Source organism: Mizuhopecten yessoensis, unplaced genomic scaffold (assembly GCF_002113885.1).
Source record: "Mizuhopecten yessoensis strain PY_sf001 unplaced genomic scaffold, ASM211388v2 scaffold7513, whole genome shotgun sequence".
Classification (NCBI taxonomy): domain Eukaryota; kingdom Metazoa; phylum Mollusca; class Bivalvia; order Pectinida; family Pectinidae; genus Mizuhopecten; species Mizuhopecten yessoensis.
Window position 1 is genome coordinate 114,744 of NW_018407085.1, and position 22,817 is coordinate 137,560.

General features: G+C 35.2%; 2 protein-coding genes across 3 annotated transcripts in view; both read left to right on the top strand.

The window, feature by feature from the left end:
* The first annotated feature begins 800 nt into the window (after window positions 1-800).
* LOC110453816 (transcription elongation factor A N-terminal and central domain-containing protein 2-like) lies at window positions 801-9,302 on the top strand. Of its 2 annotated transcripts, none has more exons than XM_021502984.1 (5): window positions 801-937; window positions 4,838-4,979; window positions 5,924-6,015; window positions 7,077-7,178; window positions 8,585-9,302. In XM_021502984.1, the coding sequence occupies exons 1-5, from the start codon at window positions 839-841 to the stop codon at window positions 8,771-8,773; spliced, it is 624 nt and encodes a 207-aa protein (XP_021358659.1). In that variant the 5' UTR covers window positions 801-838; the 3' UTR covers window positions 8,774-9,302. The 2 variants fall into 2 exon arrangements, with proteins under 2 accessions (XP_021358659.1, XP_021358660.1); XM_021502985.1 differs by having other exon boundaries at window positions 7,077-7,175; window positions 8,582-9,302.
* Window positions 9,303-18,849: 9,547 nt separating this feature from the next.
* Window positions 18,850-22,817, top strand: part of LOC110453813 (tubulin beta chain-like) — a 13,532-nt gene continuing 9,564 nt past the window's right edge. The window contains exon 1 of the mRNA XM_021502981.1: window positions 18,850-18,951. Within this exon, the coding sequence (XP_021358656.1) occupies window positions 18,895-18,951 (57 nt within the window). The 5' untranslated portion in view covers window positions 18,850-18,894. The remainder of the gene's footprint in view (window positions 18,952-22,817) is intronic.

A 22,817-nucleotide genomic window follows, 5' to 3' on the forward strand; every position in this document is an offset into this window, starting at 1 on the left:
CCGATTGAGCCGTATATACCTGGTCGCCGGCGAAAGATGTAGTAAATTAGATTTTCCTGATTTAATTATTTATCAAAGGAAAACTGCCATCTGTATCTCTGACTATGAAACGAGCAAGTATAAATTAAATATAATATTATTATATATTATAATTATTCATAAAAATAAACAATGCGCATGTACATACATTATAAAATTAAGATTAAATTGTAAACCCAGACCCAATTTTAATTATCACCTAAAGATCACGTATTCATTATAATTAAGTGAAGGAAAGCATATATATTTTCGTGTACAAATGTATAACAAGAGGAGTAAACATATACATGTAAGAGGCATGTAGCCCGGAGCGTATTTGATATTTAGGTACCAAATTACACGATCGCAGTAAGGTTCGTATCTACAACCCAAGCATTCATTTTGTAGAAACTGTATTGTTAACCAATCATGTAGGAGACAATTGGTTAAAGAAACGATTTTGAGCAAGGCATCGATAAGTGCAGGACTCCCAATTGTATATGATTTACCTTGAAATGATGAGCTTAAACCTCGTATTGGCCCGATTGAAATAAATAATAAAAGTATTCCCAGCAAATCTCAATTTGGTCTTAAACGGCTTCGCGAAAAATTAAGACTGCATGTATATGTTGGCTAAAACGTGTAAAATTACTCTGAACACCTTAGTTTAGGTACAAAAATATAGCTGTAACAAATTCTCAGATCCCTGTGGTTGTCTCCATTTACCTTTTCCGCACTCTGAAACGAACGCACCCTGATCATTTCCGGCACGAGGTGGCGTTCATTACAAACTTCCGGAATAAACAAACCGAATAGAAAGATGGATAAGTTTGTAACAAAAAAACCTAGAGAAGCCCAAGGAATAGTGAAGAAAGCGCCGAAAACGTACTACAAACAGAGTACGATCGAATCTCTGAAGGTAAAATACCACTTCGAAAGGATCATTCATTGAGATGTGTACGAATACATCGTTGCACCACAATGTCACTGTGTAAAATGGTAAATGACTCGGTAACGGGTTGTTTCGCCCCAAATCCCGTTCGCCCTAAGGGTTGTTTCGCCCCAAATCCCGTTCGCCCAAGGTTGTTTCGCCCTAAAAAAATTTTTTTTTCTTTAAGTCATAAATATCATGTTAAAAGTTAAAAAAAATATCTTTCTCTTGAATCAAGATATAATTACGTGCCGGAAGGTGAAGAATGAACCTGTATATTCATCACCGAATCCAACAACGGACATACTAATATTCGGAATAAACTGTATATTATCGTTTTCATTTCTTTACCTTAATTAAGTAATGTTGTTCTTTATAAAATGCACCTGTATATATTTTAACGTTAAAAATATTTAAAACATGATATAAACAATTAAAAAGCACCCTGTCACGTCAGCCATTTTATATAAAACAAATTTCTCTTAGTACATAGATACGTATACGAAATCGACATAGATTAGGTACAAATTGCGTATAAGAATGAAAAGAAATTAATACTTTAATCATATATATCTATAATATACAGATAAGATATGGATATTATGATATAATGAAACTAAATTAATTTCTCTATGGACAATACTTATAATATATAGATAAGATATGGACATATAATGAAACTAAATTAATTTCTCTAAGTACATAGATACGTTTACGAAATGGACATAGATTAGTTACAAATTGCGCATATAGACTGAAACTACATACGTATATTAATTGCGTATAAGGATGAAATACTTTCTCTAGAGACGTATACGAAATGTAAATAATTCCCCAAGTACATAGATACGTATTTTAATTGTTAAGCAGATGTGTACATTTGAATTATGAAATAAACGTTGGCAATTTACTTAGGGAATTGTCAAAATACATTAAATATACTTATATAATAATGTACTTGCCAGTCTGGCAGGTTCTACGCTGCCAACAGTCACACACATCACTTCAGATACCATGCTGTCTGCGTCTAACCACGGAGTCACACAAAATGCACAAATCATCCATAACGTAAATTACGTTATGGATGATTTGTGCATTTTGTAACTTGTCATAAATAGAGCATTTCTCAGTACTGTGCTATAACTCAACATTACCAATGTTGAATTATAACACAGTATTGAGAAATGCTCTATTTATGACAAGTTACCTACTCAAAATTATCTCACTACTCAAATATGCATATTGATTTTTATTGGTCGGTACTATCACGGACTTCAATCTAATTCCATGGTACTATCAAAACTTCTCAAAATGGACATAATCTCCAATTAGCAAAAAACAACACGGACGTGTGCAGAAATCAAGTAAAGAAAACATCGTCACACGGCGACGAGTATGCGTACAGCCGTACACTAAACTAATTTAAATGTGTTAACATGGAAAATAATATTGTTGTATACCCCGCAATTTTTAAAATTACACCATTTTTGTTTCATTTCACTATTCTTACTTATTTCTAAAATTAAATTCAATATATGTTATAATGTGTGTCGGCGTTAAGAAAATAACGTAATCCGTTTTTTGCTTTACAATGTACTTAAAACAACACAAACACATTTTTTTTTTTAAATAAAACTAATTTTAATGATATGAAAGACTAAGAAGACTTAATTTGTGACTTAAAACAAATAAAAATGAAAAGAAAATACCAAGCAATGTTTCGCCCTAAAAAAAATGTTTTAGGGCGAAACAACCTGGCGCGAAACAACCTAGGGCGAACGGGATTTGGGGTGAAACAACCCGGAACCAAATGACTCGATGAGACCATTGAGGGTGATCGGATAATATACTATGTATTTGAAAAATAATCCCTCCACCCCGGCCCGACCTCCCTCAATCCAGCACTGACCAGGTTAGGCACCGCATATGGGTAAAAATCCAGCATTTGGGTAACAGTTACTGTACCCATTTTAGTATAACATCTTTATTACTGAAATGGGGAAGAAAATGAAATAAAAACATGCAAAGTTCTTTTAAACGCTTCGAGCAAAAAAAGGTCGTTATTCGTTAAACTTACTGCTAAACACAATTTATAACACTATGAAGTACACTAGTACAAGTTATCAATTCTGATGTTTAACTTTTTGTGAAAATGACTAATTAAGCATATCACTGACTTTGTTCTCTCCATGACTTCAGTGTGTAGTCAATGGGATCATCCATTGCAAATGTGACTACAGTAGGTGAGCATGATTTGTTTCTGTGTTCTATAGCTTCTCTAAAACACAAGTTATAAGCAATATTAATGGAGGTGATGAAGTTTGTCATTTTTACAAAGATTAAGACATCTGATCATGAATAAACATATGTTTGTGCACAATTGTATCTTATTGTATATATATGTTTGATTGGGTTATGTTGAAAGAATAAGGCCTTTTTTGTTCATATTGTTTAAAAGAACTTTATATTTTTTTTCAAATTGTTACTGAAATGGGTAACAATATTACCCAAATGCAGGATTATTACCCATGTGTACCTTTGTGCCCAACCTGCTGAATACCTGTGATAAAAGCTACCAGATACTTTTTTGTTTGTTTGTGTGAGTGTTTGTATGTCCGCTTCACTACCGAGTAGTTCGATTATCGAGAAGACGAAGAAAACATATGAAAATGAGTAGAAGGGATAAAGTATGTTGTGAAGGGAAAGAAAAGTATGAAAGACATACCAGGTACATGTGCATTGTCAGCAAAAATGCATACTGGTTTGGTTCATTTGTTTAGCACTCACAGTGAAGTTTGAAATTCAGGTAATCATATATAATTAAGTCCTGGACTCATGCTTTTCCAGTGGGACTCGCCAACTTCGTGAGGACCCACTAGATCTAGATATCGTACTTACATGTTTCATACTCAACAGAATTTTGAAAAAGATGTTTTAGTCTGAAAAAAATCTACAAAAGTCACTGTATAAGCAAACAGCACCTTGCACTTTATAATAAATTTATTGATCTGTGTTTTTAACCCCTGCAGTGATTTTTTTTTTTAAGTGTTTTCTTAACATTTATATAAAAAAAAGATGAGTCCTCATGCAGTGTTACTAAGAAAGGAAGAATAATAATTATAAGAGACATAATGGGTTTCTCTTCCAGTTTGTGAGTCCCACAGGGAATGTATGAGTTTTAATTAGCACTCATTTATCCGATTCCTTTCCCTTCTCCAACATGGCTTTGGATCCAAGCATACATTCAATGTAACCTCTGTTAATCAAAACTAGTGACCTTCACTACAGAGACAATATATATACAATGACCTTTCCGAGGGATTTGTGAGTTTTCCTCTTTTGATATTGGGAGGGAAATGTCTAAATTTCATTTTGAATAGATATATTTTTTTCGGTTCCAAATACATAGACATGAAAACCCCCATTAAAATCAGCTGGTGATATCCAGCTACCTCCCTTCGCTTGTTGTGCACAGCTAATTTTTACTCATATAAAAATGTGAATAATTATATTGCGTCAAATATTAATTGAGGCCTGTTGAAAATGGATCAAATTATTGCTGACATTTTCTACCAACATATGGTGTAAACCAGTTCTCTAAAAATCCTGCTTCTAATTATAACATGCCATATTCATGAAATTATGGTTGTTAAGGGTTTACCGTTTAATGACATGTAATTTATTGAAGTAGTCTATATAGTTATTCTATGTGTATTATATATGTACATTTGTATGTATGTATGCTGTCTAATGACTTAATCTTCAATAATTATGCTAAAATGGTAAAAAAGGAATTAATAGATGCAAAATCCCTATATATACCGGTAGTTGTACATGGTTTAAGAATTGAAGCAGAGACATAGTGATTTTAAAACACTTCGTTTGCAGGGTGTTGTGGTGATTGAAGATATTCATCGAATCCAAGCCAAACTACGCCTAAACAGCACAACACAGGAGGAAATGGTGGAATGCTTAAGGGAACTTGGCAAGAAAATACCACCCCGCAATGTGATGAAGGACACCAAAATAGGTGATTTTAAATTTACTGTATATAACTAACATTGATTATGTATACAAATTTTGTTTAACAATCCATGGGATACAACTTACAAGGATAATAGTTACTATTTTGATTCATTGCCTTAAGATTTTCAATTAGATTTGTTTAAATGGTAATAAATTAAAGCAGTTTTCAAGTTGCAAGAATTTAAATATTGCATGTATATTTTAGACCTTTTATTTGTTTCATAATCCATTTATAACATAAGCAATTCATTTGAAATGAAGGAATGCATCTAGTTTAATTTAATTATGACTGGTTTTGTTGGTTAAAATTTTGTGAGGGTCATAATTTAAACTGTTAAAGATACATTATATCTTAATTATGACATTTTATGTTACCTACATTTACAATGTACATCACTCACAAATAGTGTGCAATGCACCAGATTTTGGTGTCTGTGACCTTCAACTCAAGGTCAGAAGTCAAATACGTGCTAGATTTTCATAAAATATTTTTCTTTATCATGACATTTCAATGGTCAAGACATATCTTACATAAATTGGAGTGTACGTGGGATGGCATCAACCTCAGAAGATGTAAAAAAATACTTTATTTAAAACACTGTGATCTTAATCTAAGGCAAAAAGGTCAAATAAGTACCTACAGTATAAAACAAATTAAGTCACGATTGAAGAATATACCTACATTACTCACAGAAAGTGTTAGTCACTGGTAAAGAGTATTGTANTTCACTACCGGTTTTAAGGGTTGAAAAACATCAGAAAATATGTATTCTGTTTATGTCATGTTTCGGTTAATATCATGTTTTTCTCTGACAAATGGGAAGTGATATTAAGAGGAATCTACTGTAACATGTTTTTCTTCAAAAAAAAGTCTTTAGTTACATTTAATCTCCCTATTTTTGGTAGACTGTTGACCAAAACATATTTCTATGTATGCAATACCTTCAGGTAAAGTTGTGAACAAGCTGAGGCAGCATGAAGACAGCGTAATCAGGAAAGAAGCCAAGAAGGTTTATATCAAATGGAAAAGTCATTTTGAGGTAAGCTTTTCTTCGAGAAAAAAGCTACGTGTACTTCTTTTGCATCTATTTTTGAGTTCTCAAATTTATTTTGAATCTATATGAACTCACAAAGCACAGAAAGTGAAGCCAGAAGAATAAAACCACAGTATTTGTTTAATATTAAGTTTTCACACTCTGAAGCATTATGTAACAAATTATTGCATTTTTAAACAGAATTGAACAAAAGTGTATTCAGTTACTCTTGACCTATACAGGAGGTTACACATAGGTCTGAAAGTGTATTACAATATAAACAGCTATGGATATTGTTTGCTAGGGGTGTCAGGGTACGTAAATATCTGTGTTGTGTGTTATACTTTTTATATATGTATTATATTGTGATTGCTCTTTTCTAAGCTTTGGAAATCATATTTCAGATGATATTCACAGGCAAAACACACCATAAACTTCCAATCAACATTAGCAGCAATGTTTTGACCTGATTGTTTGTTGGTTTTTTTCTTCTGAATTGTAATGCATGGTCAACTTTATGTGTATTGAAAATTTCTCCAGTACTGGGCAGTAGTAAATTTGATTTTAAAGTGTAACACTCGTGTATATGTTGATCCAATCACTTACAAACCTGGGATATGATACTTTCTATTTCTGTGATAACTGTTACTGCTTTTTATTTATATATGTGATTATCTCCCTTTACTTGTAATATAATGTGTTATTGTTATTTTACATATGTTTATCGCAATAATAGCTCTCAAGAGCTTATGTTCCTTGTTAACCTGTATGCGACGTTAAATAAAGTTTCTCGTATCTTGTATCCAAAGTTTTGGAATACAGACTTGGACTACCTGTTGTGATTGTTCTCTGCTTAAAAATATATTTGTGTTAATAGTATCTGTGTATGTATCTACATTGTGTATATTACTAGCTATATATATATAGTGACATCATGGATTGATGCATATTTGTCTATCTCACTCTTCTTTGAAGAACTGTTTACTGAAGAGGTGAATGGCATAGGGAAATATGTTTTGTTTGATTTTTTTAATCATCTGTATGTATATGTATTAATCCTGTTATAGAATTTACAAGACCGACAACAGATAGAGGTAAAATGTGATGCTAGAACAGAAAGACTGAGGTCATCAGGACAAAGACTGTTGTCCGAGTCCCTGGGAGTAAAGGAAAACACACAATTACATACTGATACAGTTAAATACATTAGTCATACTTGGTATTACTGACTGTTATTGGTGAGTCACTTGAAGTAAAGGTAAACACACAATAACATACTGATACAGATAAATACAATAGTCAAACTTGGTATTACTGACTGTTATTGGTGAGTCACTGGGAGTAAAGGTAAACACACAATTACTTACTGATACAGATAAATACAATAGTCAAACTTGGTATTACTGACTGTTATTTGTGAGTCACTGGGAGTAAAAGTAAACACACAATTACTTACTGATACAGATAAATACAATAGTCAAACTTGGTATTACTGACTAGTATTGGTGAGTCACTGGGAGTAAAGGTAAACACACAAATACAGTTAAATACAATAGTCATGCTTGGTATTACTGACTGTTATTGGTGAGTCACTGGAAGTAAAGGTAAACACACAATTACTTACTGATACAGTTAAATACAATAGTCATACTTGGTATTACTGACTGTTATTGGTGAGTCACTGGGGGTAAAGGTAAACACACAATTACATACTGATACAGTTAAATACAATTGTCATACTTGGTATTACTGACTGTCATTGGTGAGTCACTGGGAGTAAAGGTAAACACACAATTACTTACTGATACAGGTAAATACAATTGTCATACTTGGTATTACTGACTGTTATTGGTGAGTCACTGGGAGTAAAGGTAAACACACAATTACATACTGATACAGATAAATACATTAGTCATACTTGGTATTACTGCGTGTATTTGGTGAGTCACTGGGAGTAAAGGTAAACACACAATTACATACCGATACAGATAAATACATCAGTCATACTTGGTATTACTGACTGTTATTGGGGAGTTACTGGGAGTAAAGGTAAACACACAATTACTAAAGGTAAACACACAATTACATACTGATACAGTTAAATACATTAGTCATACTTGGTATTACTGGCTGTTACTGGGAGTAAAGATAAACACACAATTACATACTGATACAGTTAAATACATTAGTCATACTTGGTATTACTGACTGTTATTGGGGAGTTACTGGGAGTAAAGGGAAACACACAATTACTAAAGGTAAACCCACAATTACATACTGATACAGTTAAATACACTAGTCATACTTGGTATTACTGACTGTTATTGGGGAGTCACTGGGAGTAAAGGGAAACACACAATTACATACTGATACAGATAAATACAATAGTCATACTTCACATTAATAACTGAATGTTATTTAAAAGTCATTAGGAGAAATAAATATGATAGTCAGACATGCTTTTTAAAGATATTACTGTAAATTCTTAGGTATTTGGATTATATGTGTTCCCTTCACATTTAAAAAAAAATGTCTCTGTGTATGCTTGAACTTGAATTTTACATTTTTTATTCAGGAGGACAATACATTACCTGAGGTAATAGAACGGGACACCTTCCATTTGTTTAAACGTATGGTGAACAACAACTACAGACGGACGATACGAAACATGGTGTTTACACTAAAACACCAGGAGGATGTTAGAACTCAGGTGTTATCTGGCCAACTGTCTGTCGAAAAACTGATACAAACTTGTAAGAGATGATTGTCAGGTAGAATTATAAGTGTAAATGTAATTTAAGTGTAAATGGATAGATGTCAGACTGAATATGTGATGACAGCTCATTATTACAAGTGTAAATGGAAAATTTATTTCAGATGAAATTGTGAGGATATATCTGTAAATACTAGAAGTGTAAATTGGCAATTGAGTTCAGATGAAATGTGTGTTGACATATCAGTATTGAAAGTGTAAATAGATAAATGCCAGATGAAATGTATGATGATATGACATTTTCAGTATTGAAAGTGTAAATGAATGAAATGTATGTTGACAGGTGTAGCTATTGAAAGTGTAAATGGATAATTGAATTCAGATGAAATGTATGATGACATGTACGTCATAATTATTACTGTTTTCTCAGAATTTGTTTACACTGAGAATCAGTGATAAATAGATACACAATAATAAGCATGCTTATAGACGCGAGTCTTTTTATATATCATTTACAGTAGAGTTTTCTTTACATTGTGTAACTTTTTATCTTATTTTGACTGTCGAAATAATAAATGTTGACCTATATGTACGTATTTGATTTTCTTCCATTCTACGTTATATAACAGTCTTGATACATCATAATATAAGCTCTCTCCACCGAAGACGGGTAGCGTACATACTTATATAAGGGGTGCCCACCACTGCGGTCCCCTACACAAACACTTACAAATTAATTTCAACATATGGTATTGGCTTTACATAATACACAGATTCAAAAGGATATTAAAATAGCAGACAGATTCAAAGGGATATTAAAATAGCAGAATAACCTATCTAAAAAACATGAAATGAGACAAGCGCATACACAGGAAATCAAATGTCTGTCAATATATAGCCACTACAGCCGGGAGATATATATATATTTATAACCAAAAGACAAACACACGTCCCAATCTCTAGCATAGTTGTCGTTCCTTACACGCACGTGTTAGTGAGGTCGTTTTCGTGTAAACGGTTGAATCACAGGTACTAGCCTGGTCTGTCAATACACCTATAATGATTATATTATATTGCAAGGCCTGCATAAATATTTGCACTTCCACCAGGATTTATACCCAAAAATGTTGCATTTAAAGACGGTCAACCCGGTTTTTCTGCTTAAACGAACAGCGGGCCCTTAGTTTAACTTACTCTAAGGAACGACAACTCTGGATAGCTTTGATCATGTAGCCATGACGACCGAATCACGTTTCAGCACACGTCATATATTGATAAGATTTGGTTAAGAAATATATATAAAAAAAGAAACTTAATGAACATTGACGGCTCCAGGTATTCACATCATTACCAAAAGACCTACTGCACATGTTAAAGTATCACAAATTATAGAACATTTCTCGCCAGTAAACGTACTGCTACATGTATACCGAAAAAGTACACGTGTAGGGCTTCTGGATATGTACACAAAAGCCCATATAAAATTGTGACCACGAAGACTCCATTTACATCAATGACAACGATAAAACAAAGTTACAACTTTACAAATGTCTGGAAAAAACTGAAGTTTCATTCAAGTTAGTCGTTTAGTTTTTAAAATACTTAATGTTAGCTTGATTTGATCAATGAACATTAAGTATTTCAAAAATTAAACGACTAACTTGAATGAAGGTTGAAACTGAAGTTTTTTTCAGACATTTGTAAAATTGTAACTTTGTTTTATCGTTGTCATTGTAGTCTACGTTAGATCGTCACTTCATAAAACATGAAAAGCTCGGAACTTAAATGTGACGTCAAAATTCATAGACAAATAGATATCAGTTGATTTCATAGTTAATTTTGTGATTTATTGCTAAGACAGGAAAGTCTATATGTCATACAGTTTATTAAACAAAGCACGTTCTTAAATGATGATGAAAGATACGACATTATGTGCAATATCTATCGCTCCAATCCTTTATGATATACGATGTGGCATCTCTAAAATTTGCGTGTAAGATGGAAACCAAATATACCACAATTTTACACTCGGGTATAAATTAGAACTCAAGCCGTCGAGGAACGTCAGAACAAAAAGAATGATGTTTCCTTTACATGGGAATCCTCCAAAACAATATCCACAATCGGAGGATCGATAAGTTTCCGTCAACTCTTGCAGAAACTGTCATTATGTCTTCATATACAATGTAACTGAGACAAAAATCTGCTTCTATTTATGCTAATATATATATCACATGTTGTGAGATTTTATGCATGAATTGAATTCAGGTTTTAGTGGGAAAATTTCAACTAAGCTTTACTATATATGAACAGGAAGAGATGATTTTTAACGATAACAATTAACTTTAGAAGATATAAACAATATACTGAAACAACACGTTTAGGGGATCTCCTGTGTATTCATTTAATATATTTGTTTGAGAGATTGATTATAAGTTAAATATCTGACATATCTATATATGTGTGTCCTAACAAATATAAATAGTTTGTGATGATTACTACCATAGATGTGTCCCTAACTAAAATATACAGTTTATTAATAAGATGTACGACTTATATAGTATATGGCCATCAGTAAACCTACATTTATATACACCCTTTACAGATTATTTAATTTCAAATGAACCAACATCCCTCAAGTTTTTAATTTAAAAAACTTAAGGAGTTTCACGCACCAGCTCTTCTGGTTCAACAGTAGTTAGACCATTTGGATTCCCAACCTTTTGGCCCCTAGTATCACCGAGAAAGAGCTGTATGCCGCAGTATAGTCCATGTATGGCCTACCGTATCTATTACCAATTGTTAGAGGTACAATCTCGTGTGTGTGTTTGACGTTCATCTTATTTAAGTTTATAGAAAAGAAGCAATCATATCTCCGACGACAACAAAAGTGTTTGCTTCCAACATACAACAACAACAAAAAACAAACAAACCCGAAATAGCATTCCGACAACAACGATTGCGGGATTGATGCTTATGTTATTGTAAGGGCGTCATGTCTAGCCGACACGTCCTTGTTAAGCCAGCCAGATAGATGTCGGACATGTTACCCTCATATCACCAACACGAATCGCCACTTCTCGTACATGTCCGTATTAAAAGAATATAAAAAGTAAAGAGATACATACCATAAACTTAACCTGGAGTAGGTGATCACATGCGCAGGTTGTAAGTATATATAACTGTTATATACACAGACACCTATTGGAAAGACATAGCATCTGTTTGGACAAAACTGGAAATCAACATCGATAAGTGGGAAATGTCTTCTTCTCGATTTTGTCACTTTTCTATCCGGATGAATCCCGTTTTGATAACAGTTCTGTTGGTGGCAAACTGTAAGTATCGACTGATAATTTTAATTGTAGACTAGTATAGTAATAGGCTTTAAGCTTGGACTGCTGTGTATAAATAAGGCATCACATGTGATACAAATCCCCTCTCATTCACAGAGTGTGACATAATGACGTTGCTAGAGCGATGACAAAGTTTTTTTCTAAAAATAGTAAAAGTGACCTTGACCTTTAACGCAGTAACATGAAAGGTGAACTTGTTTTAGGCATTGCCATACCAAATACTTGTAACAAGTTTAATGACATTTCGTTGAGGAATAAAGTCGGTACAGCGATGACAAAGCTTTTCTTAAAACAGTAACAGTGACCTTTACCTTCAACGTAGAAATTCGAAACGCGAACTTGTATAAGGTATTGTCATACCAAACACTTGTACCAAGTTTCGTGAAATTCCGTCGAGGAATGAAGTCGCTAGAGCGATGGCAAAGAGTGAAAGATACGTACGTACGGGCGGAATCCTATATCCCCTCGAATTTTCTTTACTATAGCTAAGGGATACTAATGATGGAATAATGCGTCGTAAATAGGATTTATGTTTCAGTAGTTAATTGTAGCAATTGTGATTGTAAATTTATAATTCAGTAATTATAACACCGAGGACACCTACCAAAGCCTCTGAAAATAAAAATAATACTCAGTTGATTTATGAAATGAAAACATATTTAAACCTGATCTGCAGGTAAATTATATCATTATTGCAAGATATTTTGAATCATATTCGATGCACACAACTAGTTTGCCATATACCTATATTGTGAAATACTAATTTGACCACCAGGGAGTCTCGTACACGGCTGTGATCTGCTAGGTCTAAACCTTTGTACATGGAAATTCGCCTACAATGTCACAGACCGTTCATCAGACGAGATGTCGGCAATACCGCCAAAAATGGAGGCGCTCCAAATGTGCAGGTACATGATCGACAACTTATAAGTAACAGATGTGATAAGCTCTGCAAAACGTTTAAGGTAACTGTTGTGTGTGGTAGTTAAGATAACTGTTGTATGTGGTAGTTAAGGTAACTGTTGTATGTGATAGTTAAGGTAACTGTTGTATGTGGTAGTAAAGGTAACTGTTGTATGTGGTAGTTAAGGTAAATACGCAACTGTTTGTGGTAGCTAAAGTAAGTGTTGTACATGTATGTGGTGGTTAAGGTAACTGTTGTATGTGGTAGTTAAGGTAACTGCTGTTGTAGTAGTTACGGTAATGTTGTATGTTAAACAGGTACACACACCATTTCCAATACTATGTTAATAGGTACAGACACCACCTACAATCCTGTTTCGAGCCTAAGTTAGAAGGTTGTGACTCCAATATCGTGTATCTGTCCACCATTTCTACTACAAAAGGTACCCTGCACTTCATGTGCGCTGGCGATCTTGAAGGTATGTAATTTAATCCTACTAATATATTATGGTAGGAGATCTAGGAAAGTTCAATCTCATCAAGACGCCAATCACATTATCTACTGTCTGTATGACCCAACCGTCACAAAAAAAACAAGTACTTTGCATGTTTTATAGTGAACATTATTCAAATGGAATCAGTAATATCCTCATGCCTCGCTTCAATGTTATTTCAGCATACCTTTCCCATGATAGCTGCTGGTCACTGACTGAAGTGCAAAATCAAACATCTCGATGCTATATACAATACATTTCCAACATTCAACAAATACTGGCTTCCCCTAATCTGCTGTCCAGCCCAAAGAAAGAAGTAGAAGACCAGTTTTGCAGGTAAAATTGTTTTTTGTTGTTGTTGTATTAATAACTTTTAATAATATAAATGACAACACACATGTGTGCGTGCGTGTGTGCTTTCGTGCTTTGGCGCGTTGCGCAGTCCAGATCATGCACTCCTACATGTCGTAGCAAATATGTAATAGATGTAACTCGACGGTATAGTAACACGTATTTGTCACCACGGCAAGTTATTCTGTTTTTGAGCAGGCTATATTAAAAGGGATAACACATATTTTCAGTAGTAATTGTAACATTACCTAGCCCGTACATTTCTTTCTGTGATGTCCGTAGCTTTATAAATAAAATAAAAAAAAACGTTATAAACAGAATGTTATTTTTATTTTTTGATAAATAACATGTATATTTCATTCGAAGGTTGGCTATATATTTTTATGCTCATGAAACACATCATCAAAATAAAATCTTGTATGTATTGTATGAAGTTTTGTGAATAAAGCGTCATCAGTTCAAATCAATTTAGAAAAATCAAGGATGTACAACGATTAAATGGAAAATACAATAACACTTATAATGATAAGGCATGTACATGTACCAATTTTATTAATTTGCTAATTTTCCGACCTGATTTACCATTATTACAGTGTTGTCAGGCGAAGTCGAGAGTGTATGTACGGAGCCATCCAACACAAATGTTCTGATGCCGCAGGAGACATCGTCAACAATCTAATGGCGACGGTGTTTGGAGAGATGACGTCGTTTTTTAGTTGTCGGTACAACACAAACGTCGCCGACAAAGGTAGAAAGCGGGAGTACCAGGTTTACTGAATGAGTAAGATTTAGCCTACCTTTGCTGACCAAACCATCATTTATATAGTGAATATTATGTTGTTTGTCTTTTAACAAATGTATATCTTGTACCATTGTACCATATACATGTAGCTCATGTTTTGCACGTCCCTTTAACATACGTGACGTTAGTTATAATATGCATGCCTGCCTATAAGCTCTTTTCTTTTCCTTTGTACATGTTTAATAAACGTTTAAAGAAAATCGTATCTGTTGGTATAGAAACCTACCCGAGCTAGGACAAAATACTACATAGGCATATATGATAAAGCTCACGGAGTCGTCATTCCAGAGCGCTCATCTCACTGTGTTTTTTTAATTTTATTTCAGAGCGCTCATCTCACTCTATTTTCATTCCAGAGCGCTAATCGCACTTTGTTTTCATTCCAGAGCGCCAAATAATGGAACGGTTAGTTAGTAGTAATTCTCTTTCGTCCACACTCAGTAACTCATATCTACCTCTAGGACTTTTACTTCTGGTCATCCTAAACCTCTACTGATATCCACGGCTGTTTTATTGGAATCATCTACCTCATCATTGGACTCCTACTGTAGTTACGACACACCAGGTGATATCTACGACTGTTCACTATTATAGTCAACCTCAATCCGGACTTGAACTACTGGTCATCCAATACCTCTGCTGAACACCAAGACTGTTTACTTGTATAGTTTTCCTGAGCCAAGGACTTGCACTTCTAGTCATCCTACACCTCAACTGATATCAACGGTTGTTTACTAAGAATCATCTTCCTCATCCTCGGATCCCGGACTCCTACTGTAATTACGACACATACACCAGGTGATATCTACGACTGTTCACTGTTATAGTCTACCTCAGTCCGGAACTTGAACTTCTGGTCATCCAATACCTCTACTGAACACCAAGACCGTTTACTACATATATTATAGTCTACCTCAGCCAAGAACTTGCACTTATGGTCATCAAATACTTCTAGTGAACACCAAGACCGTTTACTCACAAATGGATCGCCTACCTACGTCAGGGACTCGTGCTTATAGTCGTCCTTAAACTCAACATATCACCACAACTACACTGAATATCGCCAGTTCCTCCTACACCTCTTCTGATTGCAATGCATGTTCTTCCAGTATCGCATACCTTGGCCAAGAACTCGTACTTCTGATCATCTTAGCTATACATCTCTACCGATCTCCATGACTCAGTATCGTCTAACCCAGCCCTGTCAGTCTGTCACTCATCCGACACTTCAACTGATCACTAAAGTCGTCTACCTCAAACGAGGACTCGAATCCAAGGCATTATGCACCTCTCCATTTAACACCAAGACTGTTTACTCGGTACTGGATCGCTGACCTACTCCGGGACCACGCAACTGATCACCACTCAGCATCGTCAAGTTAAGCTTAGGATTTGTTCTTCTGCTGGTCAGCATATACCTCAGTTGAACGCCGCCTGTTTTCTCAGAGTAGCCTATCTCCGTCTGAGACTCATGTTCGTGTTATACCACACCTCTTCTGATTATCTTTATAAGCATCACAGACTGTAACATATGGATCAGAGAATTAAGACCTTAAATCGCAATATTAACAAACTTATCTTTAAATGTTTGGCCTGAGAATTCAATACCAACAACATTTGACATATAAAATTTAAACAAAATGTACTGGTGCATCATTCAAGTTGTATCAGGAAAACGTTCTATCATATGAAATATATACCATGTCCTCTCCCTCTAATCATAGTAGATAGTAGCAGTCGATATCATTTTATTAAATTATTAAATTACGTATCATTTGTAAATATAGGTCGCTCACATTGTCAGGATTACCACAGTTTTCCGCATACATTTGTAAATGGAAGTGGTCTGCGTCTCTGTCATTGTTCTCAGGCCCTATTTAACAGTATTAATGACTGTCATTCAGCATATTAACAGATTATCTCCTGGAGTAACATTTAAAATTGGTATTTGTCACCAGTGATAGCTCTCCCGCTGGTGACTTCCTCTTATGCACATATGTTCATGATTCTGTCCGAAAATGTTATACCAACGTATTAAAAATAGATTTAATTGAAATGCATTGACGTCAATTCTTGACTAGGAAATCTCAAATCAAGCAATTAGGAAAACTGCAATAACTAATATGAATCGACATCAGTTTTCATACGTGTTATAAATAGAGAATAGTATTTGGTAATAACATGTGTATTAAAATGCATGGTTCGTGTAAAATTTTATTCGTGTATAGTAAAATACAGATAGTGTCGCTTTTAACCTTTAAAACCATATAGACAGCGTATTCGTCCATGCAAAAACGCAAACGGATATTAAAAGATGTGTATATGTGGTCTGAGAACCAAGGCACTTTAAAGAATGTATAAAGGCAATCTCTAAACAAATATTAAAGATATTAAACATTAAAGATGTGTACATTATTGTATAAAAAAAATCTTAATTGATTATTGTCATGTCAAATTAATTTGTACATTAGCATTAAATTCCGAAGTGTTTCAACATAAAAACGTAAAATATTGCTGCTGATATGGTATATCTGACAAACTTCAAGCAGGTAGTTTGTCTATTTGTTCAAAAACACTGCTTCATTCATGTTATAGAGACTGCTTAACCTCCAACAATTTTTCCGCCATCAGACGACTGCCATTCGACTAATTATAAGCATTGACTATGGTTGCATAGCTAAGTTAATGAACAACATAATTATGTGTTCATCTCAACGATTATTAAGCTTTTTAATGAAAGTTTCAAGGAATGGCAATTATGAAGCGATACAACACCTATTGCAATTTTGGAGGAATATCAGTGAAGGGTATGCTAGCGCTGTGGAAACATGTATATTGTATGTATAATGAAGGCCTACATACGTGGATATTTGGGCAGAGTCATCATAATGTCATTCTACATGTTTAGAACCTCATCAATGAAGTAAACATTTGTGAAATGTCATCACCAGTTTCATTCCAATAAAAAAATCGTTAAGTGCAAAGGGCAGCCACTCGATGGCGGACAAAATGTTGAATGTTTAAAACATATTTAAGGCACGAATGATGCGATATTTCTTTGGAAACTTATTCCGTGACCTGCTTCAAGTTGGTTAATACATATTATTAACTCCAGTGTTTTAAATTTTGCACTAAGGAAGATGCGGGATTCATCACAAAGTCATTTATCAAAAAACCTTTATCTAACACAAACACTAATTGTGATGTTAAAAAAGAAAAAAAAATGTTCAAAATCTGTTGAATATATACTGGATAATAAAATATACAAGTTTCATAATTATTTCACACATAACAACACTTCCGTTATGGAAATCATGCATTAAACTCATTGTCCTACTTGACTATTTTTCAACAGATCATGGACAGGAATTTCATTATTCTGTACACTATCATAATAACTGTGGGATCGCTGAGATACGCTTACTTGTATAATGCTAAACTGTGAACTTCTAATCTATGGGTTCCGTTATACTCCAATACAACTTGATAAGATAGGTCCTAAAACGTTAACGTTTTACATAGACTATCAAATTATAATCTACAAATTGTATTGCTGAGTGGCCCAGTTAACAGTGAGTAGAACGAAGTCCTATGTACGTTTATGCATCCAAAATGTAATTACGAAATTATTAATATTAAAAAAAATAAAAATAATAGCGACAATGAATTACGTTTAAGATTCTGTAAAGATTAATCTCCATGAAGTAAGTTATTATACATATATGATTACAACAATTGTTAACCTGTTTCTCAATCTCGATTTTATTTCAAATTAATAGTTTTAAAATATAAGAGTACATACCAACCACGAAATAGGTCAGTAACTTAATCAGTGAAAATGAATGCCTCCAAAACACGGTAAATATATGTTATTTCAGCTTCTCCTCCGGGATTTTTGCTAATGTTTGAAACTAACAGTAGTACTAGTATATTGTTGTATTTAAGGAATGGCATAAACAAATTCAATTTTCATTTTTGTTTTCAAGACAAATCTTACTAATCAAATGATCTATGGTAAATATTTCCCGTGAAACAACTTTTTGTCATTGGAATTCACAGTTTGATTCTACCTTTGTGTTCTTTGTATGGAGTAATGTCTGATTTTGCACCGAGCACACGAACATTTGTTTATATCTCTGTTTTTCGGGACATGATTTGTTGGACTATTTTCTCGACATGTATGTATACATATAGCTGGCGGTACTTGGGTAAGGGATGCAAGCTGTATAACTTATTTGATTCAGCAGTCGGACCAGAACAGCAGACATGAGGGAAATAGTACACATACAAGCGGGCCAATGCGGCAACCAGATAGGATCCAAGGTAGGAAACATATACCACTATCGTACTGGACGTGCTGACAACTGGTACAACTCGAGTTAGGTATACTATCGTACTGGCCGTGCTGATAACTGGTACAACTCGAGTTAGGTATACTATCGCACTGGACGTGCCGATAACTGGTACAACTCGAGTTAGGTATACTATCGAACTGGACGTGCTGATAACTGGTACAACTCGAGTTAGGTATACTATCGAACTGGACGTGCTGATAACTGGTACAACTCGAGTTAGGTATACTATCGCACTGGACGTGCCGATAACTGGTACAACTCGAGTTAGGTATACTATCGTACTGGACGTGCGTACATACAGATGATGTATTCTAGGTACACTATCGCCTAGGCAGGAAGATGCTATAGCTTGGGCAGGTATATACCGTTAGTGTTTTCTAGGTACACTATCGCCTAAGCAGGGGTACATACAGATGATGTATTCTAGGCATACTATCGCCTAAGCAGGGGTACATATAATGATGTATTATAGGTAATGAAATCATCACCTAGGTAGGTACATACATATAATGCATTAATAGTAATAATAATAATTCGAGGTTCTTATATACCGCTTAACCACAATCTAGTTCGTAGGTCGTCCAAAACGGTTCACAAATCAATGTGTATTATAGGTCCTGATTCTATAACATAGGCAAGTGCATACCGTAAGTGCATTCTAGGTATACTTTCGCCAGGACAGGTACATACAGATGATGTTTTCTAAGTACTGACACCATCACCTAGACAGATACATACTGTTAGTGTATTGGAGGTCCTGACACCATTTGCTAGGCTGGTACATACAGTAAGTGTATTACAGGTACTGACACCATCACCTAGACAGGTACATACGGTTATTGTATTTTAGGTACTGACACCATTACCTAGACAGGTACATTCAGTTAGTGTATTAAAGGTGCTGACACCATCACCTAGACAGGTCCATACAGTTAGTTGATTCTAGTGAATGACACCATCGCCTAGACAGGTACATACAGTTAGTGTAGTATAGGTACTTACACAATCACCTAAACAGGTACATACTGTAAGTGTGTTGAAGGTGCTAACACCATCACCTAGACAGGTACATACAGTTAGTTTATTCTAGTGAATGACACCATCGCCTAAACAGGTACATACAATTAGTGTATTAAAGGTGCTGACACCATCACCTAGACAGGTATATACAGTTACAATGTAGTATATTAAAGGTGCTGACACCATCACCTAGACAGGTAATACAGTTAGTGTATTAAAGGTGCTGACACCATCAAATAGACAGGTACATACAGTTAGTATATTAAAGGTGCCTACACCATCACCTAGACAGGTAATACAGTTAGTGTATTAAAGGTGCTGACACCATCACCTAGACAGGTACATAAGTTGATGCATTAAAGTTACTGAGACCATCACCTAGATAGGTAATACGGTTAGTGTATTAAAAGTGCTGACACCATCACCTAGACAGGTACATACAGTTAATGCATTAAAGCTACTGACACCATCACCTAGACAGGAACATACAGTTAATGCATTAAAGCTACTGACACCATCACCTAGACAGATGCATACAGTTAGTGTATTCTAGGTACTTACACCATCACCTAGACAGGTACATACAGTAAGTGTATTGAAGTTACTGACACCATCACCTAGACAGGTTCATACAGTTAGTGTATTCTGGGTACTTACATCATCACCTAGACAGGTACATACAGTTAGTGTATTAAAGGTGCTGACACCATCACCTAGACAGGTACATATAGTAAGTGTATTCCAGGTACTGACACCATCACCTAGACAGGTACATACAGTTAGTGTATTCTAGGTACTTACACCATCACCTAGACAGGTACATACAGTTAGTGTATTGAAGTTACTGACACCATCACCTAGACAGGTACATACAGTTAGTGTATTCTAGGTACTTACACCATCACCTAGACAGGTACATACAGATAGCGTAAGGTACATACAGATAGTGTATTGAAGTTACTGACACCATCACCTAGACAGGTTCATACAGTTAGTGTATTCTGGGTACTTACATCATCACCTAGACAGGTACATACAGTTAGCATATTTTAAGGTGCTGACACCATCACCTAGACAGGTACATACAGATAGTGTAAGGTACATACAGATAGTGTATTGAAGTTACTGACACCATCACCTAGACAGGTACATAAAGTTAGTATATTAAAGGTGCTGATACCATCACCTAGACAGGTACATACAGTTGGTGTATTATAGGTGTGGACACCATCACCTAGACAGGTACATACAGTTAGCATATTTTAAGGTGCCGACACCATCACCTAGACAGGTACATACAGTTAGTGTATTAAAGGTGTGGACACCATCACCTAGACAGGTACATACTCACCTAGACAGGTACATACAGTTAGTGTTTTTTAGGTACTTACACCATCACCTAGACAGGTACATACAGTTAGTATATTAAAGGTGCTGATACCATCACCTAGGCAGGTACATACAGTTTGTGTATTATAGGTGTGGACACCATCACCTGGACAGGTACATACAGTTAGCATATTTTAAGGTGCCGACACCATCACCTAGACAGGTACATACAGTAAGTCTATTAAAGGTACTGACACCATCACCTAGACAGGTACATACAGTTAGCATATTTTAAGGTGCTGACACCATCACCTAGACAGGTACATACAGATAGTGGATTAAAGATGCGGACACCATCACCTAGACAGGCACATTCAGTAAGTGTATTAAAGGTGCTGACACCAGCACCTAGACAGGTACATACAGATAGTGTATTGAAGTTACTGACACCATCACCTAGACAGGTACATACAGATAGTGTATTAAAGATGCGGACACCATCACCTAGACAGGCACATTCAGTAAGTGTATTAAAGGTGCTGACACCATCACCTAGACAGGTACATACAGTAAGTGTATTAAAGGTACTGACACCATCACCTAGACAGGTACATACAGTTTGTATATTAAAGGTGCTGATACCATCACCTAGACAGGTACATACAGATAGTGTATTGAAGTAAGCCAAATATGTCTACACTACATGTAACTTTTGTGTAGCTTTTGTAACCCTGATGGCGCATGATTTTACTCATAAACTTGAAAGCTTTACTCGACCAACTCTTATCCATGGAGTGTTCAGGCCGTTGCCGCCGACGTGCAGCACGTACATTCGCTGTCTACTCTCTCGCATAGATGTCAATACACTACTTGAACAGACGTTTTCGGTTATCTGTGTGTAAACGTGGCAGAGTGTAGGCAGCTGTCATGGTGCCAGCATTCGTAACTAATATTAGAAGTGCCGATGTCGATTTACAAGTAGATGTGTAAATCTGGCGCTGACTCATAGAGGACCAAACGACGGTGTATCACTTCTATATATACAGTGGTGATACACTATTCGCACTACTTACAATAATTGATATGTCATTCAAATCACAGCAGTTAATGACTGACTGTAAGGAACAGTCACTTCTGTACTTTTAACTACAGAGTCACATATGTGTGTACGGCTGAATGAAGGTTACAGTCACGTGTGAAGTACTTCATTGAGAATACAGTCACGTGTGTAGTACCGACAGGAGAGTACAGTCACGTGTGTAGTACCGACAGGAGAGTACAGTCACGTGTGAAGTACTTCATTGAGAATACAGTCACGTGTGTAGTACCGATAGGAGAGTACAGTCGCGTATGACGTACCTCATTGCGAGTACAGTCACGTGTGTAGTACTCACTGGAGAGTAAAGTCACGTACGTATGTACAACTGAAATGTACAGTCACTCATTGGCGGACCCACATACATATAACTGTTAACTGGGGGGGGG

Bases quoted from the DNA above. Each gene is read 5' to 3' on its own strand.
- LOC110453816 (XM_021502984.1), top strand. From the start codon at position 839: ATGGATAAGTTTGTAACAAAAAAACCTAGAGAAGCCCAAGGAATAGTG. The intron at 938-4,837 runs GTAAAATACCAC...CTTCGTTTGCAG, and splicing joins GTACGATCGAATCTCTGAAG to GGTGTTGTGGTGATTGAAGA. The intron at 7,179-8,584 runs GAAAACACACAA...TTTTTTATTCAG, and splicing joins CCGAGTCCCTGGGAGTAAAG to GAGGACAATACATTACCTGA.